At 37.5% G+C, this 26,947-nt stretch overlaps 1 protein-coding gene across 4 annotated transcripts in view; it reads left to right on the top strand.

Annotated features, from left to right (window-relative positions):
* Positions 1-26,947, top strand: part of AFAP1 (actin filament associated protein 1) — a 167,994-nt gene that overhangs the window by 51,408 nt on the left and 89,639 nt on the right. For 2 of the 4 annotated variants that reach the window (XM_038399813.2, XM_038399816.2), the window contains exons 2-3: positions 2,638-2,724; positions 21,324-21,452. In XM_038399813.2, the coding sequence (XP_038255741.1) occupies positions 2,655-2,724; positions 21,324-21,452 (199 nt within the window). In that variant the 5' untranslated portion in view covers positions 2,638-2,654. The remainder of the gene's footprint in view (positions 1-2,637; positions 2,725-21,323; positions 21,453-26,947) is intronic. The other 2 variants (XM_038399819.2, XM_038399814.2) reach the window with 1 other exon arrangement.

Raw genomic sequence — 26,947 nt, 5'->3', positions numbered from 1 at the left:
GTTTCTGTAGTGAAATTGAGAACTTTTATTTGTAATTTTTACATGAACATTTCAGTTATTTTTTCCCCTTTTGCCTCATTTTAGACCTGACAAACTAGCTCAGTGGTTTGAGCATTGGCCTGCTAACCCCAGGGTTGTGAGTTCAATGCTTGAGGGGGCCATTTAGGGATCTGGGGCAAAAATTGGGGATTGTTCCTGCTTTGAGCAGGGGGTTGGACTAGATGACCTCCTGAGGGCCCTTCCAACCCTGATAGTCTGATTCTATGACTCTCTTTTTATTTAAATTTATTTAACCTCCCCCCCCCACTCTTTCTCCAGAATCAAAAGCTTAGCTTACATAGTGGGATATATTTTCATCCTGGTGCCTGGGAAATGAGTTGGGCAACTATCTTTGTTGCTAACAAGAATTGTGCCAGCCACCTTACTCCCTCCACATATGATGAGAATGTGCCCTAGCACAAACAGTATTCCATTATTGGTGCAGGGGAAAATACTGGCGCTTACAATTTTTATATGAAACATTTCTTCTTACTGTATGCACAATAAAAAGTGAAATTGAAGTAATTTTAATTAATCCAGGCTGCAGATGATCATTGACTTGGCTTGAAATCCAATCCTCTTACTCACAAATTGCTTACTCAAGTCCAGGAGTGGAATGCAGGGCAGTGCATAGAATCATGGAATATCAGGGTTGGGAAGGACCTCAGGAGGTCATCTAGTCCACCCCCCTGCTCAAAGCAGGACCTAATCCCCAACTAAATCATCTAGTTCTGCAGGCTGTTTGAATATAGCATTATGCTGCGTGTTGTCTATGGGGCATTGTGTGCTGAGATCTGTTGTCCCCAGGATCTCACACTTCCCTATTTGGCTTGAAGGCAACTGCAGTCCATTTCATTCAACTTAAGTGTGGCCCTTCATGGTTTGAGAAAGCTGCCAGTGTGGCCTTTTCTCATGATGGGAGGCAGTGTGGCTGTATGGATTGACTACACACGGGTAACTAAAACAGCTGCATTTTTACTTTTGGTTCTGCCATTGAATCACAGGCATGAGGCCCTGGTAAAGTTCAGGGACATTTGACAGGAACTGAATCAAAAGAGTTCTACAGAAATTATTATTTTTAAATGATCTTCGTTGCATTCTGTAGGATTTTAAACCAATTTACAGAATTTTATAGCGGGGATATATAATTCCCTTCTATATTCTATCAGAAGCTTACTTAAAAATATTTTTACACAAAACTTATTACTTTCTAGTTAAGTCCCTTAGGACGACTTCTCCTAATATTCAACTGTGGGAGCCAAAAGTTAAAATACATGAAAATGGCCCAGTTTTCAGAAGGAGGCACAGATGCTTTTGATGATTGGTTAGTCTAATTTTATGATTGATTTCAGTCGGAGCTGTTAAGCAAAGGCTGAGCATGTTTGAAATTCCCACCTTAAGTGCCTAGCCTTTGGCACCTAGATATGGAAGACTTTGGTCGTAACATGTCTGCTTCACTTTCCCCGTCTATAAAACAAGGGTAGTTATACTTTCCTTCCTCCAAAGGGCCTTAAAAGGATGAAGCGGTTAATGTTTGTACAGCACTTTTAAAATGTAAGATATTACATAAATGTTATATGCGATTGATATCTGCTGCACTTTTTCATCTTCCCTCTTAAAGAGGGTAAAAGGTTGTTTTCTAGAATCAATGCCTTCGTTGTAATTCTTTTCTTGTTTTGTCCATTTGTCATTTTCCATCACTCCCAAATCTGGAATGAAGGGAGAGCTTGACTTGATGCACATCTGTTCACTTTGCATGCTATTAACAAACAATTAAGAAAAAGCACAATCATGGCAAGCTAGCACAAAATAGAAACTGTGGAAAAATCTTTTGCCAAAAATGTATTTGCATCATTCATATAAACAAGCAAGCTTACAGTGACAGACCTTTTTTCTTTAAAGGGATATTGTCAAGGTTTACAGACTCCAAATTAACCATCTTTCCTTCCTCCCTTACTCCTACTCCAGTGGTAGTCTAGCTCCTTCAAAACATATCCTGTGTATGGTAAATCTCCTGAAATATAGTGGTCCATTCTTTCACTGACCTGTCCTGTCTTTGTCCTTCAGTCTGCCATTGTCTGACTGGCAGGTATTAGTATTATAGAAAGCTAAGTTGAACTTTCATTATTCTGTTGCCAGTATGTATCCCATATAACCAGTATAAAAAGAAGGACCACGCTGGAGAAGATCTAGGGCGCAGTGGAGCCTGTTGTCCCATTCCATTTACGTTATTATCTTTAACAGTTAGCTGGACGATAAGTAGTTTAAAGCCAAAATCAGAGCGGTAGCTGAGTTAGTCTGTATTCACAAAAACAACGAGGAGTCCGGTGGCACCTTAAGACTAACAGATTTGTTTGGGCATAAGCTTTCATTGCATTGCATTTAAACTTCAATGAATATAGATTTTGTTTGGATATAACGTTTCACCGTGGGGCTGACAACCCAAAAAAATAAAATTTCGCTAGTATTTGAGGATAAGAAAGTGAAACTAGCTACTTCATTAATGGTAAGAAGTTCAAACTCCTTTTGGAACTCAAACTCCTGTTGAAACTCAGACTTTTTTTTTAATACGATTTTTTTTTTTTTTTTACTTGACAGTGCCCCTTTAAGACTGAATGGTGTTTCAAGTGGGACGTAACTGGGGAAGAAGTTTACAGTGTTTTGCTTCGGACTGTTTTCCTGAAGGTTTGTGAAATGAATTCTCCTGGTGCAAGTTAAGACTATAGCATCATGGCTTTACTTGGGAAAAATTCATATATGACCTCTGGTAGCTTTACCTGATTAAAGAAAACAGAATTAGTATCCTTTGAAAATATTAACATCAGGGAGTTTTAGGGCTCTTTAAGACATTTGTGATTTCTCTTTCACATTACCTACTCTAGCTCTGGCTCAAGCCAGATGAAAATAGAAAGTATTAAGAATGAGTCTTTAGAGGGCAAAAATCAATCTCATTTGGCCAAGAGTGAGAATAGGCACTACGAGCTGGGCTTGTAGATATCATTTATACACGCAATGGCAGTCCTTAGGGTTTTTTTTATATCTAAGTATCAAAGGCAAACTTTTATTATGTCCTTCAAGAGACATTTTTGGATTTTTTGTTGTTGTTCTGTGGGTGAAGTGGGGGGAAAAATTAAATCTCAAGAACCAATTCAATTTAATTCAGGGATTGCAACTGAAGATGAAATGTTATAGCCTTTTCTTTAGGAAAGGAAATGGTCCTGTCAGATTAGAGGCTATTGAATCCTTATGCTAATTGCAAGAGCAGTTATGTGCACAGTCTAGTAATTATCTGTAATTTTAAGGAAGACAGATGTAGCATTAGCTTCTGATTTAGATAACAGCCTTATTAATTTTCAAGTGAGCAGCAGAAGCAGCAGATGGTGAGATGAGGGAAGTAGTCAAATGTTTGCCATTGATAGCTCTTACTTTTGTGTAATAAATTTGGCTGGTGATTGGCTAAGCCAGCAGGGTCCTGATAGCTATCAGGACTTCAACCAGCTGGGTCCTTCCTGGGGCTGTTTTCAGAAGGCTGGTGCATGCTAATATGTGTACTATTGAGGACATGACAAGTATTGTTTTAGTTATGATGCCATGGGATGGCTTTTTATATAAGTAGACACACTGATAACACTCTGAGACCAACAGATCCAAGGCTTCCTCAGTGAGATTCTTTGGTCCATGAAAAGCAAAACATGCGAACAAAAAATCTTCACTTGTTACAAACTGAGCCACTTCTTTAAAAATCAGTAAGGTGGTAAGGATTTTTGCATTTGAGATCTTGGTGGAAGTGTATTTGGCAGTACTGACCCTTTAATGTTACTTGGGATTATAGGAAGAACTGCTCAGTCATAAACGGCATCTTTTAGTCATATATTGTTGAGCATTCTATTCAGGAAATGATCCAGAGAGTTAAGGTACTAGACAGGTGGCATGCACAATTCCTGGTGAGGATCTTGTTAATCTGCAGAGAGCCCCTCCACCACTGATAAAAGCGTGACACAGACAAGGGGAATTGCATGCAGTCCTCCCAGTCATAGAATGCAGCTGGCCAGGTCATTTTTTTTACCTTCAAAATAACTGTCAACTCAACTGACCACAACGGGCAGCTGTGCGGGCAGTTTCAGAAGAAGCTAAGGATGGCATCATCATGAAGACTGCTCCCCCATCCCATCCCCAATAGATTGGTCAAAGATGGGGCATGCAGGTGGTGGGAATTGCACACTGCCTGTGCTGTGATCATTCTGTGGATGAGAGGAATCCTTCACCAGGGCCATCATTCTGACGCTTTTCACAAACACTAAATTGACTCCAGTGGGGGTCCATCTTAGTAATTGCATTCAGAATCACATTAACCTACATGAGAGTACAGCTTGGTGAATGTATGTAACAAAGTTAGAGGATACCACATATGGACTTGTGTGTTGCAGCATGTAGATGTTTCTTTTACAGTAATGACAGTTGGAGTACTGCATGCATAATTTTCAGTCAGTTAGTTCTGGCAGCACTGAATCTCTGGACATATTTCTGCAGTGTTATGAAAAGTACCACTGGAGAATAATTTGCAAGATTGGAAAGGACCAGCTTTAAGTAAGCAGGGATCAGACACAACTGGCAGGTCAGTTTCCTTAATTATAGTAGACTACTGGACATTAAATGATGAGGTCGCTGTTTCCTGACAGCTGACTTATATCTCTTATGTTCTGCTTCTGGCGGGAAGAACACTAATCCAGCTATTTGTGTATTTTTCTCCTTTTGCCCATGAGTGAAATTACCAAGTATTAAATGTCAATAATTAAAATAACAAACCACTGATTTTCTTCAAACCTGGCTTGATTTTTATTCAGTGGAGCTATTTAAGTGAGCAGGGACTGGAAAAGAGTTTGCAGGGCAAAGGTTGGGAAGAAAAACAGATGCAAGATCAGATTGGGCACAACTGTTAGAGCAGGGAGAATGTGGAGAGATCATTGTGGAAAGGAGTGCTGAAAGAAGTGCGTTTAAGGAGGTATTTCAAGGGGGCAGGGAAGAGAAGATGTTTGGCAGAGAAAAGGAAGACTTGCCAAGCATATGGAGCAGCATGACAGAATGCAGGGAGCTTAGAGAATAATAAGGTGAAGGAAATGGATAGAATGTAGAGGGTGGAAGAGGAGCAGGGGGGAATGAAAACAATGGGGTCAGATTTTATGTAGGATTTTGTAGAGGAGAATATAAGGCTTGAAATGGATATTGTAAGAGACAAGAACCCAATGACCTGATTCAGACAGGGGAGGAGAGGTGGATGGAGTAGTAGGAGAGGAAGATGATTTTACCATTGGCATCTAGTGTTTTTGTGTTAGCATTTAGACAAATTTGATTTAATTTTTTATTCTTGATGCTCAATTCAAATGACATCTATATATCGTTAAAATAGTGGATCAGATTCTCATCTGGTGTGAATTAGGTTAGTGCCTTTGAAATCAATAGAACTATGGCGATTTACTCCAGATGAGGTTCTGGAGCATCACATTTAATTAACAGTTATGATAAGATGACACACTTTTTTTTATGCAGTTCTGATGACTATTTGTTCACTCACAATCTGCCTGTATAGTGTATAAATATATTTGAGTGGGCTTTTTGTTGGTTGGGTAGATTTTTTTTTTTTTTTTTTTTTTTTCCAGTCCATAGTCCAAGCTTCATGTTTAGGAAGGCTGCAGTAATTTTTGAAAATGTTTTAAAACAGATTTTTAAGGATGTGAATTTTTTTCAGCAAACTCTTCCCTCTGAAAACCAGTACTCTTCAAGAACATTTTGACAACCAAAAACTAAAATTGTCTTCAGCCTTGATGAATTAAAGCTTAATTTGTTCACACAGTATAGCAACGCATATTTATGCTTCATAAAGTTTTGCAGGTTCCACCCCTGAGTACAACATTGTAAATATGACTAATTAAAGCAATATAGCACTTACATGATTTTTCAAGATCCATATTATAATTTTTGTTAAGCGGAGAAGCCTGATTGGATAGATCTTCAGCCAGCCACATGTTGTTATAACTTAAAGCAATATAATAAAAATCCAACAGACAGAAAAATCATGTGCAGATTTCTGCTGAATTTCTGTATATGACCACATTGCAGATAAAACTGCAGCTGTTGTCCATTAAATTCTCTGTGAGAATAGCTGCTGGCATGCTCTATTCTGCCTTCAGTGTACTGTAGAGAACCCAGCTGAAAAGCAGGTTCAGAACAGGTCTTATATTTCCCTTACATGTATACAATATGCCACAAAATGCTGAAGTCACTTTTTCCTTTTGAAATCTAACCTCTCTGTAACACTGTTTACTGTCTTGATAGAGTTGGGCATAGGAATTACTGTGTAGGACTTTTCACATATTTTTGGACAATTGATTCACCTATACAATCTTTTGGATTGCCTGTTTTGGCCCTTGTGTCTCAGCATAGATGTAAATGTGCTACTGAGAGTACTAGTTCCAGTTAAGGTGATATTTGAAAATTTAGGAGTTTTTCGGGTCTGAGTAAATAACACTTAAGTGTCTACTACGCTCATGACTTTTTGTCATATAAGAGAATATGTATTTAAGTGAGAAAGTCTCCTTGTTTATTTTAAAGACCTTAATATGAGTTTATTTGATAAAATATCATTTGCCATTGACCTCAGTGGAGCCAGGATTTCACCAGTGTCTCCTAAGGAGCGCTTCTTTTCTAATCACTATATAATATGCATTTTCAAAACTGACATTTGTCCTATTTTTATAAGAAATTTCAAAATGTAGTTTAGACCCTTGGGGCCAGCTTTTCAATGGGTTTCTAAAAATGCACTTGCAAAGTGTACACGTTCATCAGTTTTTTGTGTGTGAGCAAATAGCTGCAATTGCAAGCACATTTTTAGAGGGAAAAAAAGAAAAGGAGTACTTGTAGCACCTTAGAGACTAACAGATTTATTTGAGCATAAGATTTCGTGAGCTACAGCTCACTTCATCGGATGCATTCGGAATGCGTTCTGCACATACTTCGTTTCACTTCCTTTGCTTTGTCTCCGTAGATTGTAAAATGTATCTTAATGCAGATTTTGGTAATTTGCACTGTCCATGCCCCACATTGATGCTGTTCATAAGCAGGAGGAGAGAAAAAAGAAACCATGAGAGACAACTGGTTAGGGCAGTGGTTCTCAAACTTTTGTACTGGTGTCCCCTTTCACGCAGCAAGTCTCTGAGTGGGTTTTGCTTTGTGGTTCTGCATCCAGTCTTTCTTGTACATAACTATGGAGAGGGTTCTGCAGAACTCAGTAGAACTCAGTGGCCCACTTGTTAAATTGGGCATATCTTTTCTGCAAGCACGTTAAATCAATTCTCAGTGATTTGCCCTGGTTGTGTCTTGGTTTTGATCTGTAAAACCATAAATGCTCTGGGTTGTACCAATCTAAAAGACCCAAAATGCATGGAAACTTTTGACCTTAATCTTTCTGTCTCAATTCTCCATCTGTAAAATGGGGATAATAATACCTCCTATTTTACAGAGGTATTGTGAAAATAAATTCATTAATATTTGTGAAGCACTCACATACTATAGTAATGAATGCCATAGAGAAACCCATGAGAAAATTAGTTCTGTCTTCAGAGCAGGATTTGAATAGTTGTGCAGTAAATGAGGCCTGGGCTGCACACTGAATAATGAGGAGAAAACAAAATACAGAATAGCTGCTCATTAAGCGAGCACCATCATCCTGTGCACTGAGTGTGGCAGGGTTCCTGTGGAAAATAAAGTGTGTGTTTATATAAAGTATGGAGTTCATATAATTAAAGACTCTACCATAATGCAAATGTACAAGTGGGCCAAATTATGATTGCACAGGCAACTTTAAATTCAGGAATTTCCAAACTTTTGAATGCTTAACTTTGCAACCTTCATAACATTCTTTAGTGTGCAATGTTGATATAGTTTGAGACTTTGCTGTTTTGGAGGACTTGTTGAAACCTTTTGGGAATTTATGTACTTTTTCAAAGGCTCTGCTTTAAATTTCTGTTACACCCACAGCTATATTTGACAGCCCAGGCAACATAAGATTTGCCAAATACCAGAGAAGATAGGAAACTGGAGGTGGAAAAGATCTATATGTTTAATCAGTCTTTCAGGTTCAGTTTTTTTCCCCTATGTATTTTCTAGGGCTTTTTCCATTCTTGATAGAAACTATGGTTCAGACCCTGAAGTCCTAACTTGTTTTTTTTGTTTCACCCTTTCTTGGTCAAAAGTAGGTGGAAGGACTTTTGGATATGGTCCCACTTAATCTGGTTTTATCATTTTATTCCCCTTTTTAAATTTAGTAACAAACTAGTCAAATACTCAGAAGCTTTAATGTCAAATTCACATAATACAAAATATTCCTACTTTGCATGGAAGATAATCGACTTAAAATATACATGCCTCTGAATGTAAAAGAGGTTTTAAGTGTTTGCTGCTGGTGATTGAGGTACTGTTACAAGAATTAGACTGCTTAGTATAAAAATAGAAACATTACACTGAAAAATCCAATGGTTGCCTTCTATGTATGTCTCCCTCCATCCTTACATTAGTTTGTGTTTCAATTGAATTAGTTAATTTACTTTCTGACATTTTTGCTGTTTGAGTAACACACTTTAAAGAGATCCTGACCTAAAAACAGATAAGCAGGCAGTCTTCAAGCAGGGTCCATATGAGCTCATGGGGTGTATTGTATGCTTTAATTTATTTTATTTAACATGCATAACCCATACCCTCCTTTGTTGTGTATCTGGCCACCATCTGCTACTGAGATCTGGAGTCTGGGGCAAAGCTTTTGTTTTCTATCACATAATTTCTGTCCACCTTTTGTAGCATATGAGACTTCCTTTCCTGAGCGTGTTTCCTGGTACTGTAATAGTTGCTTATCTTCTGTGGTTCGACGCAACACAGGAGGAGTTAGTGTGTGAGCTATGAGGCAAGACTTGGAATGTCATGGTGACAAGATGATGTGAACCAAAATAAATGGAGACACTGCAATGTAAGAAACTCAAATTTCTTTATTGGTAAGAAGAGTAGAATCTGGAAAGGAAAGTGAAACAAAATTCACTGAAAAATAAGCCTGGCCTGGGCTTTCTGTTTAGTTTGGACTGCAAGGTGGAGTGAGATCCATATGTCTGTACTTTTCAGAGTATATTTTGGGGAGGAAAAAAAACATTTTTTGCTTGAAAAATATATCTTTAGAGGAAAACTTCAAAAACTTAAGTGGATTATGCTTTACATTTCTGTTCTTAGTTACTGAAATTTCTTATTTGTGCAACACGTTATAACTAGCTTAATTTATACAATTAATATTATGTTAAATAATTGATTACAATATTAATTCTTCATCACAAGCTCTTTGATTTTTTCTGATTCTATGAACTTGTTTAAAAGCAGACTTTCTTTAAAATCTGTGGTAGTGCATAAAACACTGAACTGTACTTAAAAAAAGCCTTGTCCATCTGCCCTGTTTAATGGATTACACTCCAGTGAGTCTGTCAGTCAAACAACAGCTGTAGATGAGTGAGCAGGATTTTTGGCAACTTTGTTTCTTGCCCAAACATTCCTTATCTGCTTTCCCACCTCTTGTTTTATCACCTTAATGCTTTGACTGCAGCAGTAGGAGTTCAGATTATTTATTTGGAAACCTAAGTTTGTACAAGCCAGTGCCTTGAAAACTGAAGTGGAAGAAACAAAAAAGGAGGAATACATGTGGGTTGTAACTATGATTCCCTGGTGCTCATTAAGGATTACTATAAATATGTATAAAGAAAAGGATTACTTGTGGCACCTTAGAGACTAACAAAAATTTATTTGAGCATAAGCTTTCGTGAGCTACAGCTCACTTCATCGGATGCATTCAGGTTTGTTTGTTTGTTTGTTTTTTCCCCACTGAATGCATCCAATGAAGTGAGCTGTAGCTCCCAAAAGCTTATGCTCAAATAAATTTGTTAGTCTCTGAGGTGCCACAAGTACTCCTTTTCTTTTTGCGAATACAGACTAACACGGCTGCTATTCTGAAACCTGTCATAAATATGTATGAGGCAGGAGGAGTGTTTGGTGGCTGTGTCTTTTGTCTCTGCTGTTCATCGTGCTGCCTGGAAAGATAGTTGGTGACAATCTGGGTGGCTCCAAGTTTGGAATAAAGGATCATTGCTATTTTTTTTAGCTGGGCTCACCTATATTATTCTGGGGATAAAGTGCCCTGCTGAGGGATCTTACCCGTGTTTCACTTCATCCTCGGGATAGTTATAACAACATTAAAATGGCCATACTGCGTCAGAGCAGTGGTCCATCTAGTCCAATATTGGGTCTTCTGACAATGGCTGGTGCCAGATGCTCCAGAGAACATGAACAAAACAGGGCAATTAAGAGATCCATCCCCTGTCCTCTAGTCTCAGCCTCTGGCAGGGACACCCAGAGCACGGGGTTGCATCCCTGACTACCTTGGCTAATAGCTAGGGTTGCCAATTTTGGCTGGACATATTCCTGGAAGTTTCATCACATGACATTTTTAATTAAAGATTAATCTTTAATGCCTGGAAACTCCAGGCCCATCCTGGAGAGTTGGCAACCCTACTAATAGCCATTGATGGATCAATCTTCCCTGAACTTATCTAATTCTTTTCTTAATGCAGTTATATTTTTGGCCTGGTAATAACTTTCACAGTTTGACTCTGTGTTGTGTGAAGAACTTCCTTTTGTTTGTTTTAAACCTGCTGCCTTTTAATTTCATTGGGTGGAACCTGGTTCTTTGAATATGTGAAGGGCTAAATAACATTTCCTTATTCACTGCCTTCACACCATACATGATTTTATAGACATCTATGATATCTTCCCCCCCGTCCCTTCGTTGTCTCTTCTATAAGATGTGCAATCCCAATCTTTTTATTTTCTCTTCATATGGAAGTTGTTCCATAATCCTAATAATCTTTGTTGCCCTCCTCTGTACTTTTTCCAATTCTAATATATCTTTGTTGAGATGGGGCATCCAGAACTGCATGCAGGTGTGAGTGTATAATGGATTCATATAGTGGCATGATGATATTTTCTGCCTTATTATATATCCCTTTCCTAATGGTTCCTAACATTTGTTAGCTTTTTTGACTGCTGCTGCACATTGAGCAGATTTTTTTTTTCAGAGAACTATCCAAGATGACTCCAAGGTCTCTTTCTTGGATGGCAATGGCTAATTTAGACCCCATCATTTTGTATGTATAGTTGGGATTATCTTTGCCCATGTGCATAACTTTGCAGTTAACAACATTAAATTTCATCTGCTGTTTTGTTGCCCAGTTGCCCAGGTTAGTGAGATCCCTTTGTAACTCTTTGCAGTCATCTTTGGACTTAACTACTTTAAGTAATTTTGTATGATGTGCAAACTTTGCCACCTCAGTATTTACTACTTTTTCATATCCTGTATGAATATGTTAACAGCACTGGTCCCAACACAGATCCTTGGAGAACCCCACTATTTACCTCTCTCCACTGTAAAAACTGACCATTTATTTCTACCCTTTGTTTCCTATCTTGTAACCAGTTACTGATCCATGAGATCACCTTCTCTCTTATCCTATGGCTCCTTACTTTGCTTAATAGGTTAGGTAAAGGATCTTGTCAAAGGCTTTCTGAAATTCCAAGTACACTATATTAACTGGATCACCCTTGTCCACATGTTAAAGAATTTTAATAACTTGGTGAGTCATGACTTCCCTTTACAAAAGCTGTGTTGACTCTTTTCTGCAACATATCACGTTCATCTGTGTGTCAGATAATTCTATTCTTTACAATAGTTTCAACCAGTTTTCCTGATACTGAAGTCCTTCATCCTTTACTTATGGTTTTCTTCCTTTCTCACTTTATCTTATGACATTAGAGGGCCCTCTGTGAGGAAGGAATTAGGCCCTCTGTGAGGAAGGTGGTTTAGTCTGCAGAAGAGAAGAATAAGGAGGGATTTGATAGCTGCTTTCAACTACCTGAAAGAGGGTTCCAAAGAGGATGGATCTAGACTCTTCTCAGTGGTGGCAGATGACAGAACGAGGAGTAATGGTCTCAAGTTGCAGTGGGGGAAATTTAAATTGGATTAGGAAGAACTTTTTCACTATGAGGGTGGTGAAGCACTGGAATGCGTTACCTCAGGAGGTGGTGGAATCTCCTTCCTTTGAAGTTTTTAAGATCGGGCTTGACAAAGCCCTGGCTGGGATGATTTAATTGGGGATTGGTCCTGCTTTGAGCAGGGGGTTGGACTAGATGACCTCCTGAGGTCCCTTCCAACCCTGATATTCTATACTTCTGCACTCCGGCAGGTTTGTGAGGTTTGTGTATTTGAGTAGCTCAGATACTGCCATTAGCTGTAATAGATGGGTGCACATCAGACCTCATACCCCTAAGCTGGTGGGTGGGATGGAGAATGGTGATAGTGCCATAGGTAAATGAGGCAGGAGTTAGATATCTCCTCCTTGTTGCTGTTTCCTTCCTTCCAGCTCCTGCTTTGTAAAAGGCCAGTGTTCAAGTAGTTGATGAGTTGGGAAGCTATGATAGAGGGGTTGGGAAAGCAGCTGCTTCTTGTCACGCTGTAACTGTGTGGGAAGCCCATAATGTCCAGAGGAACAAATTGCTGTCAAACCAGGCTTTGTGGGGTCCATGATAAAGTTAACAGCATCCTGATTACATTCAGCTCCCTTCCACTCGCTTCTGATGGTGGAGAAAATGTGTCCTACAAACACGTTCCTTCCTGACAGCTCCTGCAACAGGTGTGACGGTCACTCGCAGACATAGAGAGACACTGGTTCCATATCTTCATTCCATACCCATGAGATGTGGATCTACTGTGTATATCTGCAATTATTCTTCCTTCTAGAGAAATGGATTGTCTTTTGATTTAAGGCATTGGAACAGGACTCAAAAGATATGGGTTAATTTTCAGGCTCATCCAGAATTCCTGTGTCCTGGCGTATTCCATTGGTTTGACGATGACGTTTTCACGCTGTCTCTTTTCCTGGAGATGTGCATCAATGACGTGTGTGTGAGGTTGGTTAAAATGGGAGAGTCGTTGAACTGGGGTAATCCCATTCTTTCAGCTGCTGAAGCTTGGCCCAGTGGCACAAAGGCTGTTCCAGCTGAAGGCTTCTTTAGCTGCAGTGGATAGCCATGATTTCTATCATGCCCTGTCGGGCCTGTCACTTTCCACAATGTGTTGCTCCACTGCTTTTCAAGCCGTTGGACCAATATATGGTCTCTTCCACCTTGGCTACCAGAACAGTCTGCGTATGCTTGGGAAGACAGTCCCTAAATCACTGTCAGTTTCCCTCACCTGCTTTAGTCCACCTGAGCCAGCTGCAATCTGTTTATTGCAGGATAGACGTACCATTAGGAACATTCTTAAGTCTTTTAGGCAATGCTTAGGAGGAAGCACCCTCCTCTTTCATTTATTCCACCTCCATTATTTACACTATTTATAGGAAGAGATCACATTAGAGACCTATTTAAAAGGTGCTGAAGTCTCTCTAGCTAAATCAAAGAAGAGCATTTTAAAGGGTTTTTAGAGATCTCTTGAAGAGGGGAGGCAAATAGGGAAACAATGTCCATTTGCCTAGCTATTGTGAACAGGATATCTTCCTGCTAGTAGGATCATGACACAGTTTTCAGTTACTGTAGATTTCTCCCAGTTGCGTGTTGGGAAAAGTAAGAATTGTTCCTAATATGGAATCTGCTATTACTGCCTGCTTCCAGAAATCACATGTTTCTGTAGGGGGCCGTTGTCACTTATGGTCAGGAAGGAGCCGTGAAAGGAACTTATTCCACCATCTGGCAGTTGTAATGGGTGTAATAGATGACATAAAACACAGCCTCGTGTTTTCCTCATAGACTCCCCATCCCCCCCCATTTTTTTTTTTTTAAAACACTCTCATGGATAGATTAGAAGCTGACACAGCTTAATGGTTATGATGATGAGCTCATTTCAGTAGAAGTGGGCTTAGTACCATGGTAGCAGACATTAATTCATACCCTGGTCTTGCTGATAAACTAGTTCTGGCAGGCAGCTTCTCTGTGCTCCTTTCTTTAGAATAAAATGCTGATTTGAAAATTCAGGTGGTGGATTGGTACCGTTTGTTTTCTGTGTGTTTCAGGTTTTTGCAAGTGCTGGACCTAAAAAACTGTCTAAAACCAAAATTGTGGTCATCTGAAAGACAAGGATTTGTTTTTCCTAATACTTTTGTATATTTTTAACAGCATTAGTCTTGGGCCTCTAACCCTACGTCTGCCAGGTCTCGTACCTGCTCAAAGGAAATGGAGGCTTGAATTTTGGAGTGGAAAATGTTCACGTTTTAAAGTGATTCCAAGTAGTGTGGGGGCTGTGGAGCATTTTTGTTTATACTTATCCTGTAGTTTGTATCACATCTTTAAACACCTTCCTGTGTGTAAAATATTTTAACCATTATGGGAGTGTGTTTATATTTTATTTTAATTTAATGTATTTCATGCAAAAACTAGTATTAAGACAAGGTTATGGCCTTGAAATCCAAGGTTTGAAAAGTCAGTAAATGCAGCAGTAAGGTTAAAACATCAACTCTTATTCCTTGTTGTGTCTTAAAATATGGGCTCTCTGTATGACCTTAATTAGATAATACACAAATTGGAACTTCATCTGAATGTAAATACACTAAATTACAATACATAGTCTTCCCTATTTGACTTGAACACTGGTCTTAATCAGATGTACAAGGCAACCACATTTGAGTAAAATCAATTTGGGAAATTTAAATATAAATGTTTAAAATTAGACAATCCGGAGTCTGAGGTAATGAGCTATTGAAATAGTTCAGTAGTTAGAAAGGACACAAATTTTGAGCCAGTCTACTGCTCCAAAGCTTTTCTAGCGTGGAAAATAAATATAAATTTAATCTGTGTATTATTAAACATCCATAACCTTTTTAAAACCACCAGACCAGTTTTCGGCAAACTTTATTTGTACAGGTTTCAGAGTAGCAGCCGTGTTAGTCTGTATTCGCAAAAAGAAAAGGAGTACTTGTGGCACCTTAGAGACTAACAAATTTATTAGAGCATAAGCTTTCGTGAGCTACAGCTCACTTCATCGGATGCATTTGTATTTTTGTACCTTAGCCCCCAATGACATCTACACTCTGAGTGAACAAAAACAATCTGAACATTCTTGTAATCAGCTCATTCTTGTCTTTTTGCTTCTGGTTTAAGAAAACTTGGGAGACTATGTGCACTATATGGCACTGTTCTTACGAATTTTAAAATCAATTTGCAATGAAAACTTCAAATTATTTTTAAAAAATGTTTCTAGAATAGTGCCCATAAATGTAGATCTGGGATAACTGCATCATTATTTTGTTTCAGTTCCAGTTGATTTTAGTTTTGATTTGGAACAAAAATTGCAGCACTATGTAATTGTCTTTCCCTGATGATTTTTACCTTGCTGTCTTCCTTTTCTGGCTTGAGTGTAGGTTTTATGTGCGGTCATTTGAAAAATTCAAAAACTTTGAATCCCAAAGCTGGAACCCTTCTGAGGTGTCATTATTTTTGATTTGTGCATGACAAGTGTAAGAGCACATTAGGGACCTATCACTCTAATTGATGAGACATCCATTCTTTACTCAATAAACATGGAGTTTCTTCTTCAAGATTTGATGGCATTGCATACATTTAAAGGAGAGTAGCGAGCTATATTCCATAGATTTTTCTTAAGTATTTTTGATGCCATCAGCTCCTGCAGAAGAAAAACAGATCTCTAAATTCAGATCCTTGCAGGAAGTATGAGAAGAAATTTCAGAAATATTGTGTTTGAAATATTTATAACGATTTTTAAAATCTAGCAAATCGTTGTTGTTGCTTTTAAAATCTTATACTGCTTTTTGTATTTACTGTAAAATCAGTAGGGCTGCCAAGCGATTAAAAATTAATTGTGATTAATCACACAATTAAAAAAAAATCACAATTAGTCGTGTGATTAATTGTGCTGTTAAACGATAATAGAATGCCATTTAAATATTTTTGGATCTTTTCTACATTTTCAAATATATTGATTTCAATTACAACACTGAATACAAAGTGTACGTTGCTCACTTCATATTTTTTATTACAAATATTTGCACTGTAAAAAAACGAAAAAAATAGTATTTTTCAATTCACCTAATACAAGTACTGTAGTGCAATCTCTTTCTTTATCATAAAAGTTGAACTTATAAATGTAGAATTATGTACAAAAATAACTGCATTCAAAAGTAAAACAACATAAAACTTTAGAGCCTACAAATTCACTCAGTCCTACTTCCTGTTCAGCCAATCGTTCAGGTATGTTTACATTAGCAGGAGATAATGCTGCCTGCTTCTTATTTATAATGTCACCTGAAAGCGAGAACAGATGATTTCATGGCACTATTGTAGCCAGCGTCACAAGATACGATAAAGATTCATATGTCTCTTCATGCTTCGGCCACCATTCCATGCTGATGATGGGTTCTGCTCTATAACGACTCAATGCAGTGTGGAACAATGCATGTTCATTTTCACCACCAGCAGAAGGTTGATTTTCTTTTTTGGTGATTTGGGTTCTGTAGTTTCTGCATCAGAGTGTTTGTTCTTTTAAGACTTCTGAAATCATGTTCCACACCTTATTCCTCTCAGATTTTGGAAGGCACTTCAGATCTTTAAACTTTGGGTCAAGTGCTGTAGCTGTCTTTAGAAATCTCACATTGGTATCTTCTTTGTGTTTTGTCAAATCTGCAGTGAAAGTCTTCTTAAAACGAACAGCCTGTGCTAGGAGCTAGGTCATCATCCGAGATTGCTATAATATGAAATACGTGGCAGAATGCAAGTAAAACAGAGCAGGAGACGTATACTATTCTCCCCCAAGGAGTTCAGTCAAAATTTAATTAACGCATTTTTTTAACCAGCGTCATCGGCATGGAAGCTTGTCCTCTGGAACGGTGGCTGAAGCATGAAAGGGCATTCGAATGTTCAGCATATCTGCTACGTAAATACCTTGCAATGCTGGCTACAAAAGTGCCATTCGAATATCTGTTCTCACTTTCAGATGACGTAAATAAGAAGCGGGCAACATTATCTCCCATAAATATAAACAGACTTGTTTGTCATAACAATTGATTGAACAAGAAGTAGGATTGAGTGGATTTGTACGCACTAAAGTTTTACATCGTTTTGTTTTTGAGTGCAGTTATGTAACCAAAAAAAATTACATTTGTAAGTTGCACTTTCTTGATAAAGAGTTTGCACTACAGTACTTATGAGGTGAGATGAAAAATACTATTTTTTATCATTTTTACCATGCAAATATTTGTAATAAAAAATAATAATATAAAGTTTCCAGTGTGCACTTTGTATCTGGTGTTGCAATTCAAATCAATATATTTGAAAATGTAGAAAGACATTTAAAAATATTTAATAAATTTCAATTGGTATTCTATTGTTTAACAGTGCGATGAAAACTGCAATTAATTGTGATTAAGTTTTTTGAGTTGATCGCGTGAGTTAACTGCGATTAATCGACAGCCCTAAAAATCAGTACAATTCACTTTAAAGTCTAAAGGAATGGAGGAACAAGTCAGACCTGCATTCTGAAAGTTTGCGTTATTTTAAGAAACTTAGCCTAGTATTCTTGTAACACATGGCATGAAACAGGTTACTTGAACAAGTCACTTATCCTCTCTGCCCCTCTGTTTATCCATTTTTAAACGTATTTATAAGCTTTTCTATCACGCTCCTCACCTTAGTATCTGAGCACCTTAAACATTTAATGATTTTATCTTCACAATACCCCCTTCAGATAGGTTTAACGTTGCCCGTCTGTTAAAAAAATGAACAGAGACATGCACACACTAAATGGGGCTTGCCCAATGTGATACAGGAAATCTGTGGCAGAGCCTGGAATAGAACCCAGATAGCCTTAGTGGCCTGCAACATGAAGTTATCCTCCCTTTAGAATGGGGCTAATACCACTTATTATGGTGCTGAGGGATTGGATTTTAATGTACCATTTGTCACGTGAGGGTCTGCAGAATTTTATAAAGTCATATTGTTAACCGAAATATTAAAAGTGTCACACAATCATTGATCCCTCTTCTGAGTTCTTATTTTTGATCCCAACATTTGGAGTACCTTCATGTTACTGCAAAACTTGCGAACCAGCTGTGGTTTCCTGCAGCACTGTTTAGGATAGCCCACAGTTGAAAAGTCAGGTGAAACAGAAAATATATAACATTACAAGAATGTTTTAAAGATTTCCTCTGAACACTTTTACATTTTAAGTTGGAAAAAAATGTAATTTCTACATTTCTACATTTCTGACTTGGTAGCATTTTACACACACTTTTCAAAGGTGCAAATGACTACATAATACACATGGAACTGGAAATGATGTCTGTAGTTGTCTTGAAACAGACAGACATGTAAAATAATAGCAAGCTAATAGCAAGTAGCAAGATTACCAAAAAGCAAATAAGGCATCTCTTTTAGATTCTGATTTTTGAAGGGGCTTGGGCAGATATTTTATCATTTTTTGCTATCCTTTTAAAGAGACTTTCTAAAAGCCACAGTGGAATATACATCTTGAAAGAATGCACAATTAACTTAAAAGTAGCTGTACAACTCAGCTAAAGTAGAAAAACATGCCAGGCAATAGAAAACTTGGATGAGGCAGATAAGTGTCTTTAAGTAGATGGATAGTGTCTGTCTGAAGGGGATTTGCAAAAATGTATCCTTAACTATTTGTTCATGATAGATATCTGTGTCATTATACTAGCTCATTGCTGTTTCAGGACAGTGCTATTTGTCTGAGCACTGATTTGAGTGTGATGGGGAGAGAATAAACAGAAAAGCTTGGTGGCTGCATAAAGCTTTCTTTGTATACTTGCTTCACAAGCCAGAATTATGGATGGATTTTCTATTATTTTAGCTTCTGGGCTTATATGGGGTTGGTACCTCCCAATATAATGAACCGACATGTTTTCTCCCTCATTCTGTCTGCAGTGTATCAGTTATGTCGTAGACTCCTGATCCAGTTTACATTAAAGTCAATGGTATATCTTGAATTCAGTAGGGGCAGGAATGGGACCACAGCATACTGTAAAACATATGGTCACAATTTACACAAGAGCTTGGTGAACATTATTGCAGTTTCAAAAAAATCCTGACTGAAGCAGTGCTAGAGATATGGTACAGGAGAGCCCGTGGTGAGACCAGATATAGCGGGGTGCTGGGCATTTCTCAGTTAGAGACCATTATGCTCTTCCAGCTCAGAGTTGTTTCACAGCAATACTTCACTCTTACATTAAATGTCATATCTTAAGAATTTTGTTATATTATTGGTATTACATAATTTAGTCATGGACTATAGAAATATGTCATTTAATGAATAAAACAATTCAAAGCTGTTAATACAACAGAATTAAAAACGAGCTCAGAGAAGGCCTGTGTTGAAATAAGATGGCCATTTCTAAAAACAAAGTGTTCAAACATTTGCAAATGAAGTACCAATGTGCACTGTTCAGCAAGCTGCGATATGCGCATTGGTGATCATATGAACAGATTAGTCACTTATTTCACTGCACTGTAGGAACTGGTTTTATGCAAATACTGTATTAGGAAACAAACGTGGATATGGGAGGGAAAGCAAGGAAGGAGCAAAGTAGGTAAGGAAATGTATTTCTGCTTCATTCTTTCTAGGGGCAAAATAAAGAATAATTTTTTTGTGTATGTATTTTGTTTTAAATCCAGATAGAGTCCCGCACATTAATAATGCTTTTCTCAGACGTCTTATACCCTTGTGTATCTGATAGCCAAACAAATAGTCCTTAAGACCATTTGTATTTGTCTTTGCTCATTTTTGAGAAATCTACAATTCTTTGATATGTGGACTAAAGTTTCCTACCTGTCCTATACAAACCTAGCACATTGGGGTTCTGCTAATAATAAGAGAGAGACTTTTCTCAGCCACAACATCCAGCCCTTCCAAACGCTTCTTTGTACTGTTACTACTTCATTTATCACATAGCGTTTGTATGACTGCATCTCTGCAAACTCCAGAAGCCTCTGTAGCACCACTCTGTCCCTAGCTTATTAGACACCCAGAGAGGAGAGTTCTTTGCTAAGATGATGATGCCTGGAGAATTAGCCTACTATGTAATAGTCAACACTCCAGGCTAGCACTGGGCATAGACAGCAGGGACAAATGATGTGGTCCTAGGACTGGCCTTGCTATCTGTGCAGACACCTACATAGGGCCTATGTGCAAAAACTACCTCCCACTGAACCTTTGGACCTGTGAGCCTCCTCATCTCTGAGTGTGGAGCTGTTTAGTTTGGGGGCTGAGTATCTGGATCCACTTTGTTTTTACATGCTCTAAGTAGAGCTGATAAAAAAAAAAAATAAAGGAAGGAATATTTCAGGAAAAATGTAGGGGCTGTGACTTTTTCATTCTTTTTTAATAAAATTTTTCATATTTGACAAAATTCTTTTAAATTTTTTTAGGGGAAAAAATCACATTCCTGTTTGTTTTTAATCCCTTCCTTTTTTATTTTTTTTTCACCAGAAATAAGGGATGGAATATTTAAGGGTGTATGTGGGGTGGGGGGATGAAGAGATTTTTTTCCCCAAAATTCCAAAATGAAAAATTTTGCAAATGTCAATGCATTTAGAAATTTTTGTCAAAACCTTTTCCATTTTAAATGACACTAAAAAGAAAAAAAAAGTGTTTATAAAAAAAAAAAAAAATCCAGCCAGGTTCCGTTCTGACATTTATGAGGAAGGGTGAGCAGGGTGGTTCACCAGAGACTAATGGTGGGATGGGTGACCCTGTGGCTAATTCATGCAATATGTTCCCAGCTACATTTAGGTCTACATTGAAAGTAGGCAGACGGGTCGACAGTGTAGATGCAGCTATGTCAAAGGAAGAATGCTTCTGTCAGTGTAGCTACTGTCACTCGTGAAGGTGGTGCTCCTGCACTGATGGAAAATCCCCTTCCATCAGTGTGGAGGACCACATGTAGACTATATAGTTATGCTGGCATAGCTATGATGACACAGCTGTGCTTGTATAGTCTGTATAGTGTAGACATATTTTTGGTGTATATGTGGGTTTTGGGGGAGGACTGAGGGGGAGAGTACAGGTTTAAAATAAAATTGACAAGAAATAGCCATCTGTTTTAAATAAGAGAATTCACTGGCCTGTCTAAATCAAGTTTACATGTTTAGAAAAATTAATTCTTGTTGTTTTTTTTCAGCCATGGAAGAATTAATAGTTGAATTGCGTCTGTTTCTTGAACTTTTGGACCATGAATATCTAACATCCACTGTCAGGGAGAAAAAAGCAGTAATAACTAACATTCTCCTGAGGATACAGTCATCAAAAGGTCAGTGTCAGAGACTTATTTTGTTCCTTGCAGAATGGGAAGAATTAGTTTATGCTCAAAGTTTTTCTGTTTTCCCCTGAAAGCCAAATTGAAACAAAGCAAAAAGACATACAACCAGGCAAAAAATAAATGTAAACTTGCTGAGTGCTTTCCTTTGTTACTTTTTATTGTTAAATGTAACAAAGGGCATGGAACTAAGCTATTACATGTGTCTTCCACCATATGAATGTTAACACAATCTAGCCACAAAGTAATTTATCATACTGCAGATAATCTGCCAACCACCGTGTTTTTCTGATCTGTGAATTAAGCAGTTACTTTATTTAGATTGTGGATGCATTTGCAATTGGTGGTATTGACTGAAAAATAGTGTTATATTATGGAGCATTGGCAGTTGCTCTGTATCTCACCATTACAATGCTAATTTTGTTTTCTCTCCAAACCCCTTCCTCCCTAACTTTCACAAAAAGAAGCCAGTCTCTGAGACTTCAGGGTATGTCTGCACAGCAAAAAAAGATCTGCAGCAGCAAGTCTCAGATCCTGCGTCAACTGACTTGGCCTTGTGGGACTAAAAATAGCAGTGTAAATGCTCAGGCTGGAGCCTGGGCTCTGAGACGCTCCCCGTTCACCAGATTTCAACATCTGGGCCTGAATGTCTGCTGCCCCATGTACCGTCGCATGCCACTCTCTCCCCAGGGAAATTTGTTCTCTGGGAAGTTTTTTTGGGGAGGAGAGGAGGAGGAGGAGAGAAGAATTTTTAGAGTTAGTGTTCTCCAATAATTTCCCTACTTTCGTGTCACCCTATTCTATTTAAAATACCCCATGACCTTAACTTTGCCCTTTGATATTTGTAAAAACTTATATTCATGAATCAAAGTAGTAAGTTGATGAGGAGCTTTTTAAAATTGTTGAATATAGTAAAAGTGTCACATACATTTAATTCCCCACTGTAAAGGAACCTACATATGTCAGTTGTTGTACAATATAGGTAAAAATACCCTCTTTAATCACATGTGTAAGCTTTCAAAATATTCATTCAACTATCGTCCCAATCATTATACTTGCAAATGGACTAGAAGAAAAATAAAGCAACTGATCAAAAAGATATGACACATTTTAAGTGCTACCAAAAATTTTTTTTTTTTTTTTTTTTTTGCCATCTTCAGGAACTCTTTTACAACATACAATTTTAGAAAACCAAGAAATATCCTGCAGATTGCTAAAATAAAAAAGTCAAATTTGACGTGAGATACCAGCAGTTGAAATTAGGAATGCTACAAAGGACTTTCCAAATGGCGGATGTCCTGGGCTGGACACGGTCAGCATGAGATGTATAAAGCTTTACAGAAGCTTCTGGTGCCTTGAATACTTCAAAAGTTCAGTGATTCCCTTGAACAAAGAAAATAGCCTAATTCTTGTCTGGAAGCCAGTATAACCATAGCCCTGAAAAAAGATAAAAATCCAGAAGACTGTAGATCATACTGGCCAGTATAACTAACCAGTCTGGACAATAAAGTATTAGAAAATATGGCTTAGGAAACCAACTACCTGGATTCATTCCAGGGAAAGCCACAATTTATAATATTTAATAATATTTATTCATTGTATTAAAGAAATGAATAAAAATGGCTTTCTAGCATTAGATGCAGAAAAGATGTTGGTTAAGGTTCTTTGGGACTATCTTTTTGTAGTACTGGAGAACTACAGTTTAAAAAATGAATTTATAACCTCCATCTCAAACTGATCTGTGGTTCTCCATATACCTTCCTTTATTTGAATGGCTTCCGAAGGACTCTTTAAAGAGAGAGTGGCACAAGTCAAGAGTGTTCTTTATCACCTCCTCTTGTTTTCTCTCATTCTTGAACTACTTGCAATAGCTGACAGGTTCCCCAGAGATTCAGGGAATTCTGATAATGAGCTTAAATTTGCTCTCTTCATGGTGACACTTTGCTTTGTCTCTATGAAATACAAATCTCCATTCATTGCCTCAAAGAAGACTTTGGGCTTGTCTACACTGCCCGAAGTTCAGACTATGGGGATGTGAATAGCAGTGCACAACAAAGTGCTGTTCTGTAAGTCCTCCATGTGGATGTTGCGGATGCAGTCTGAAAGCATCGTAGTTCACGTAACCGTAGTCCTCTTCAAACAGGAAATTGGATAACACCTTGTCATAGGAACCATTCTACAAATATAGAAAAAAGGCATCAGGTACCTTTCTCACTGATTTGCTGGATATATGGGTTATCAGGTTTTCCTCCACGACACAAAGACACAATATTTTTAAAAGAAGGAAGATCAAAGACTATAGATCGTTAGTGGATTTTTCCATGCTACTAAATGTTGAATGCTTCTGAATAAAATTTACCTATTTTCTAGATTCCTATATGTACTTTACAAGTTAATAATGTCTAGATGCTGTAACTGTAGGAGAAACTACAAAATTGGAAGAACTGCTTAGAAGAAACTTTAAGATGATATGGCCTTACCCAGTTAATCTCCTATCTCTACTGTACAAACTTGTTCACTGCAAAACACTACCAAGTGCATACACTAGATCTTGAGATCTTAAAATTCCTGTTACTCCATACTGTTCTTGCTCCAGTGGCAAGAAAACATCTGAATACAAAGTGTGGATGTCACAGTCACCTCTATGTTGTTTTTCAAAGTGCCATTACGATCAAAGATTTTGAGCATAGACCCACCATTCCATACATTCCACACTGGTAATTGAACCAATGAATCAATCTTTATTATAGATTGATTCACTCCATAGGACCAAGTTTCTGGCTATGATTTAAAGGTACAGAACATTGTCTATGGTTGTGGTGTTCAATCGTGGGCAAAAAGCTTTATACCCAACAGGGCGCATGTGATAGATATGACAAAGTGAAGTCCTAACTTACCTTAACTGACTGAAAACAGCACCCTGGATCATCACCAAAGAGTGCTTACATGAACTAACACTCTCTCTCACACTCACACACACAGAATAAATTCAAGTGAATCAATCTGTAGTTGAAAATATTATTAGTATTTGGCATTCAGGTTTATAATGAAGGTCAAATGAGTATGAGGAAAAGTTTATCTAGAATTTATAATTATTATATTAAATATTATTAATTTGTGAAAAAGACTAAACTAAGCTTTGTTGAATATTGAGTGCCTTTATAAAGTAAAGCAAGTTTCTTTTTATGTCTGTTTTATGATATAACATTAAGTACTCCCATCTTCTTGCACAGCTTTGATCTTTCTTTGTTGCATACAATAAAAGAATACATAAACATACAATACCATATAACCAAACTGAACAATCATATTATTTCTGGTCATTTAAAATATCCTTTTACTCCACCCACACAACACTATGAGAGAATTTATGGAACTGTGGTATAGAGTGCCCTGGGACTATACTGATTTCAAAGTCTTCACTACACAGCTATGCAATTGTGTATATACCCAACAGCATGTTCACATCACTGAAGAAAACAGTGAGCAAAATTAAGGATTGCGGGAATGGTAATCAAGGATTATGTGTAAGTGGGAATTGTCTGCATCCTTTAACTGTTCATTTCCAGAATTTTTTAATGTTTCAGGTTTTTACAGCTGTCAAACATTGTAAAGAAAGTGTCATTTGGCAGGGGGTGTTAGTAGGATTTCACTGAAACACTTTAGGTAGAGATAGTTATGGTTTGTTATTTGTTAAGGGAATCTTTTTTATAAATCTTTCATGAGCATGTGCATTGTATAGCTATTGAACATTGACTTTATGAAAGTGTTAAAAAAAAAAAAATTGCTTGAGCCCCAGGACCTAATTGCTTGAGCCCCAGGACCTCTTTCATTACAAATTAAGCACTGCATTTAACAAGTATGTGTTAGTCTAATGCAGTGATACTCAGGCTGAGGCTCCCAAGCTGCAAGTAGCTCTTTAATGTGTCTCCTGTGGCTCTATGCAGCACATGATATTAAAATACTGTGCAATTTAATTATTAACCAATCTAAGTTATTAACCAAACAGGATGCTTTTACTCTGTTATTAACCAATTGTAGTTGACAAAATAATAATACTTGGTGAGTCATTTTGCAGTGAGAATAATATATATATTATAAATAGTAAATGAAACAATGAATTCACACTATTGTGGCTCTTTTGGGTAATGTTGGCTCCTGAACCACTGAGGCCTGAATATCACTGGCCTAATCATACACATAATAGGGTTACATGCAGATATAATCTTTTGGCTTTCATTTATATGCATCTTCCTCCTGCTTCTTGAAATTCTCTTTCAAGTTTCATGTTTGAACAAACTAAAACTCTAAACTAAATCTCGATCAAGCCCATTTTGCTTCACCTTATTTTGTGGAAAAACCAGGGCTTCATCCTCCAAAAATCAAGTTTATTTCAGTTGCTGGAGCCTGCAATGAATTTACAATTGTGTGATTTACAGCATAGCCTGTTTCCATAGAAATGGCTGATCATCATTCTGACTTCACTGCATAAGAAAACGCAAGATGGGCTATTGGGCAAGTCCTTATTTAACACACACAGCTTTGTCTGTTAGCAAACAAATTAATAAAAATGTGAGAAAAAATTATTTATTTATTCAGCAGGATTAATTTTGATTTTTTTGTCCCAGAAAGAAACTCCCTATTTAACTTTCTAGTTATCAATCAAATATAGCAAAAGAAAGCAAAGAAAGAATACATAAATGGGTAAAATTTTAAAGATGGATTTGTCCTACATGAAGAGTTGACCTTTTAAAAAAAATTTTTTGAATGTTTTTCAAGAAATATCTCTTAAACTTGATTTTTAGGAAAAAGGAATTATCTCTGGCCTCTAGTCATAGTCTCTTTTATCAGCATTGTTTTTTCCATCTATTACTTTACACCAGTTGTGTCTACAGTGTTATGACGAGAAGCATTTAATCATTGATTACACTTTTGGGAGTTGTGTGGCTTCAGACAAAGATGTTCAAATAGGTATGTAAAAGCTAAACAAAACACTAAGAGCTAAATTTAGCCTTGGGGTAAGCAGGATGCAGCTCCATTGATTGAATTTGTGCCAGAATGTTGAAGAAATGAACCCTAGTGTCATAAATATGAAGGGAAGGCTAACCACTTTTAAATCCCTCCTGGGCAGAGGAAAAAACCCTTTCACCTGTAAAGGGTTAAGAAGCTAAAGATAACCTCGCTGGCACCTGACCAAAATGACCAATGAGGAGACAAGATACTTTCAAAGCTGGAGGGGAGAGGGAGGAAACAAAGGGTTCTCTCTGTCTGTGTGTTGTTTTTGCCTGGACCAGAGCAGGAATACCGGTTAGAACTCCAGTAAAGGGCTAATAAGCAATCTAGTTAGATATGCGTTAGATTCTGTTTTGTTTAAATGGCTGATAAAATAAGTTGTGCTGAATGGAATGTAGATTCCTGTTTTTGTGTCTTTTTGTAACTTAAGGTTTTGCCTAGAGGGATTCTCTATGTTTTGAATTTGATTACCCTGT

This window comes from Dermochelys coriacea, chromosome 4 (assembly GCF_009764565.3).
Source record: "Dermochelys coriacea isolate rDerCor1 chromosome 4, rDerCor1.pri.v4, whole genome shotgun sequence".
NCBI classification, from domain to species: domain Eukaryota; kingdom Metazoa; phylum Chordata; order Testudines; family Dermochelyidae; genus Dermochelys; species Dermochelys coriacea.
This window is presented reverse-complemented; position numbering and strand designations above follow the sequence as displayed.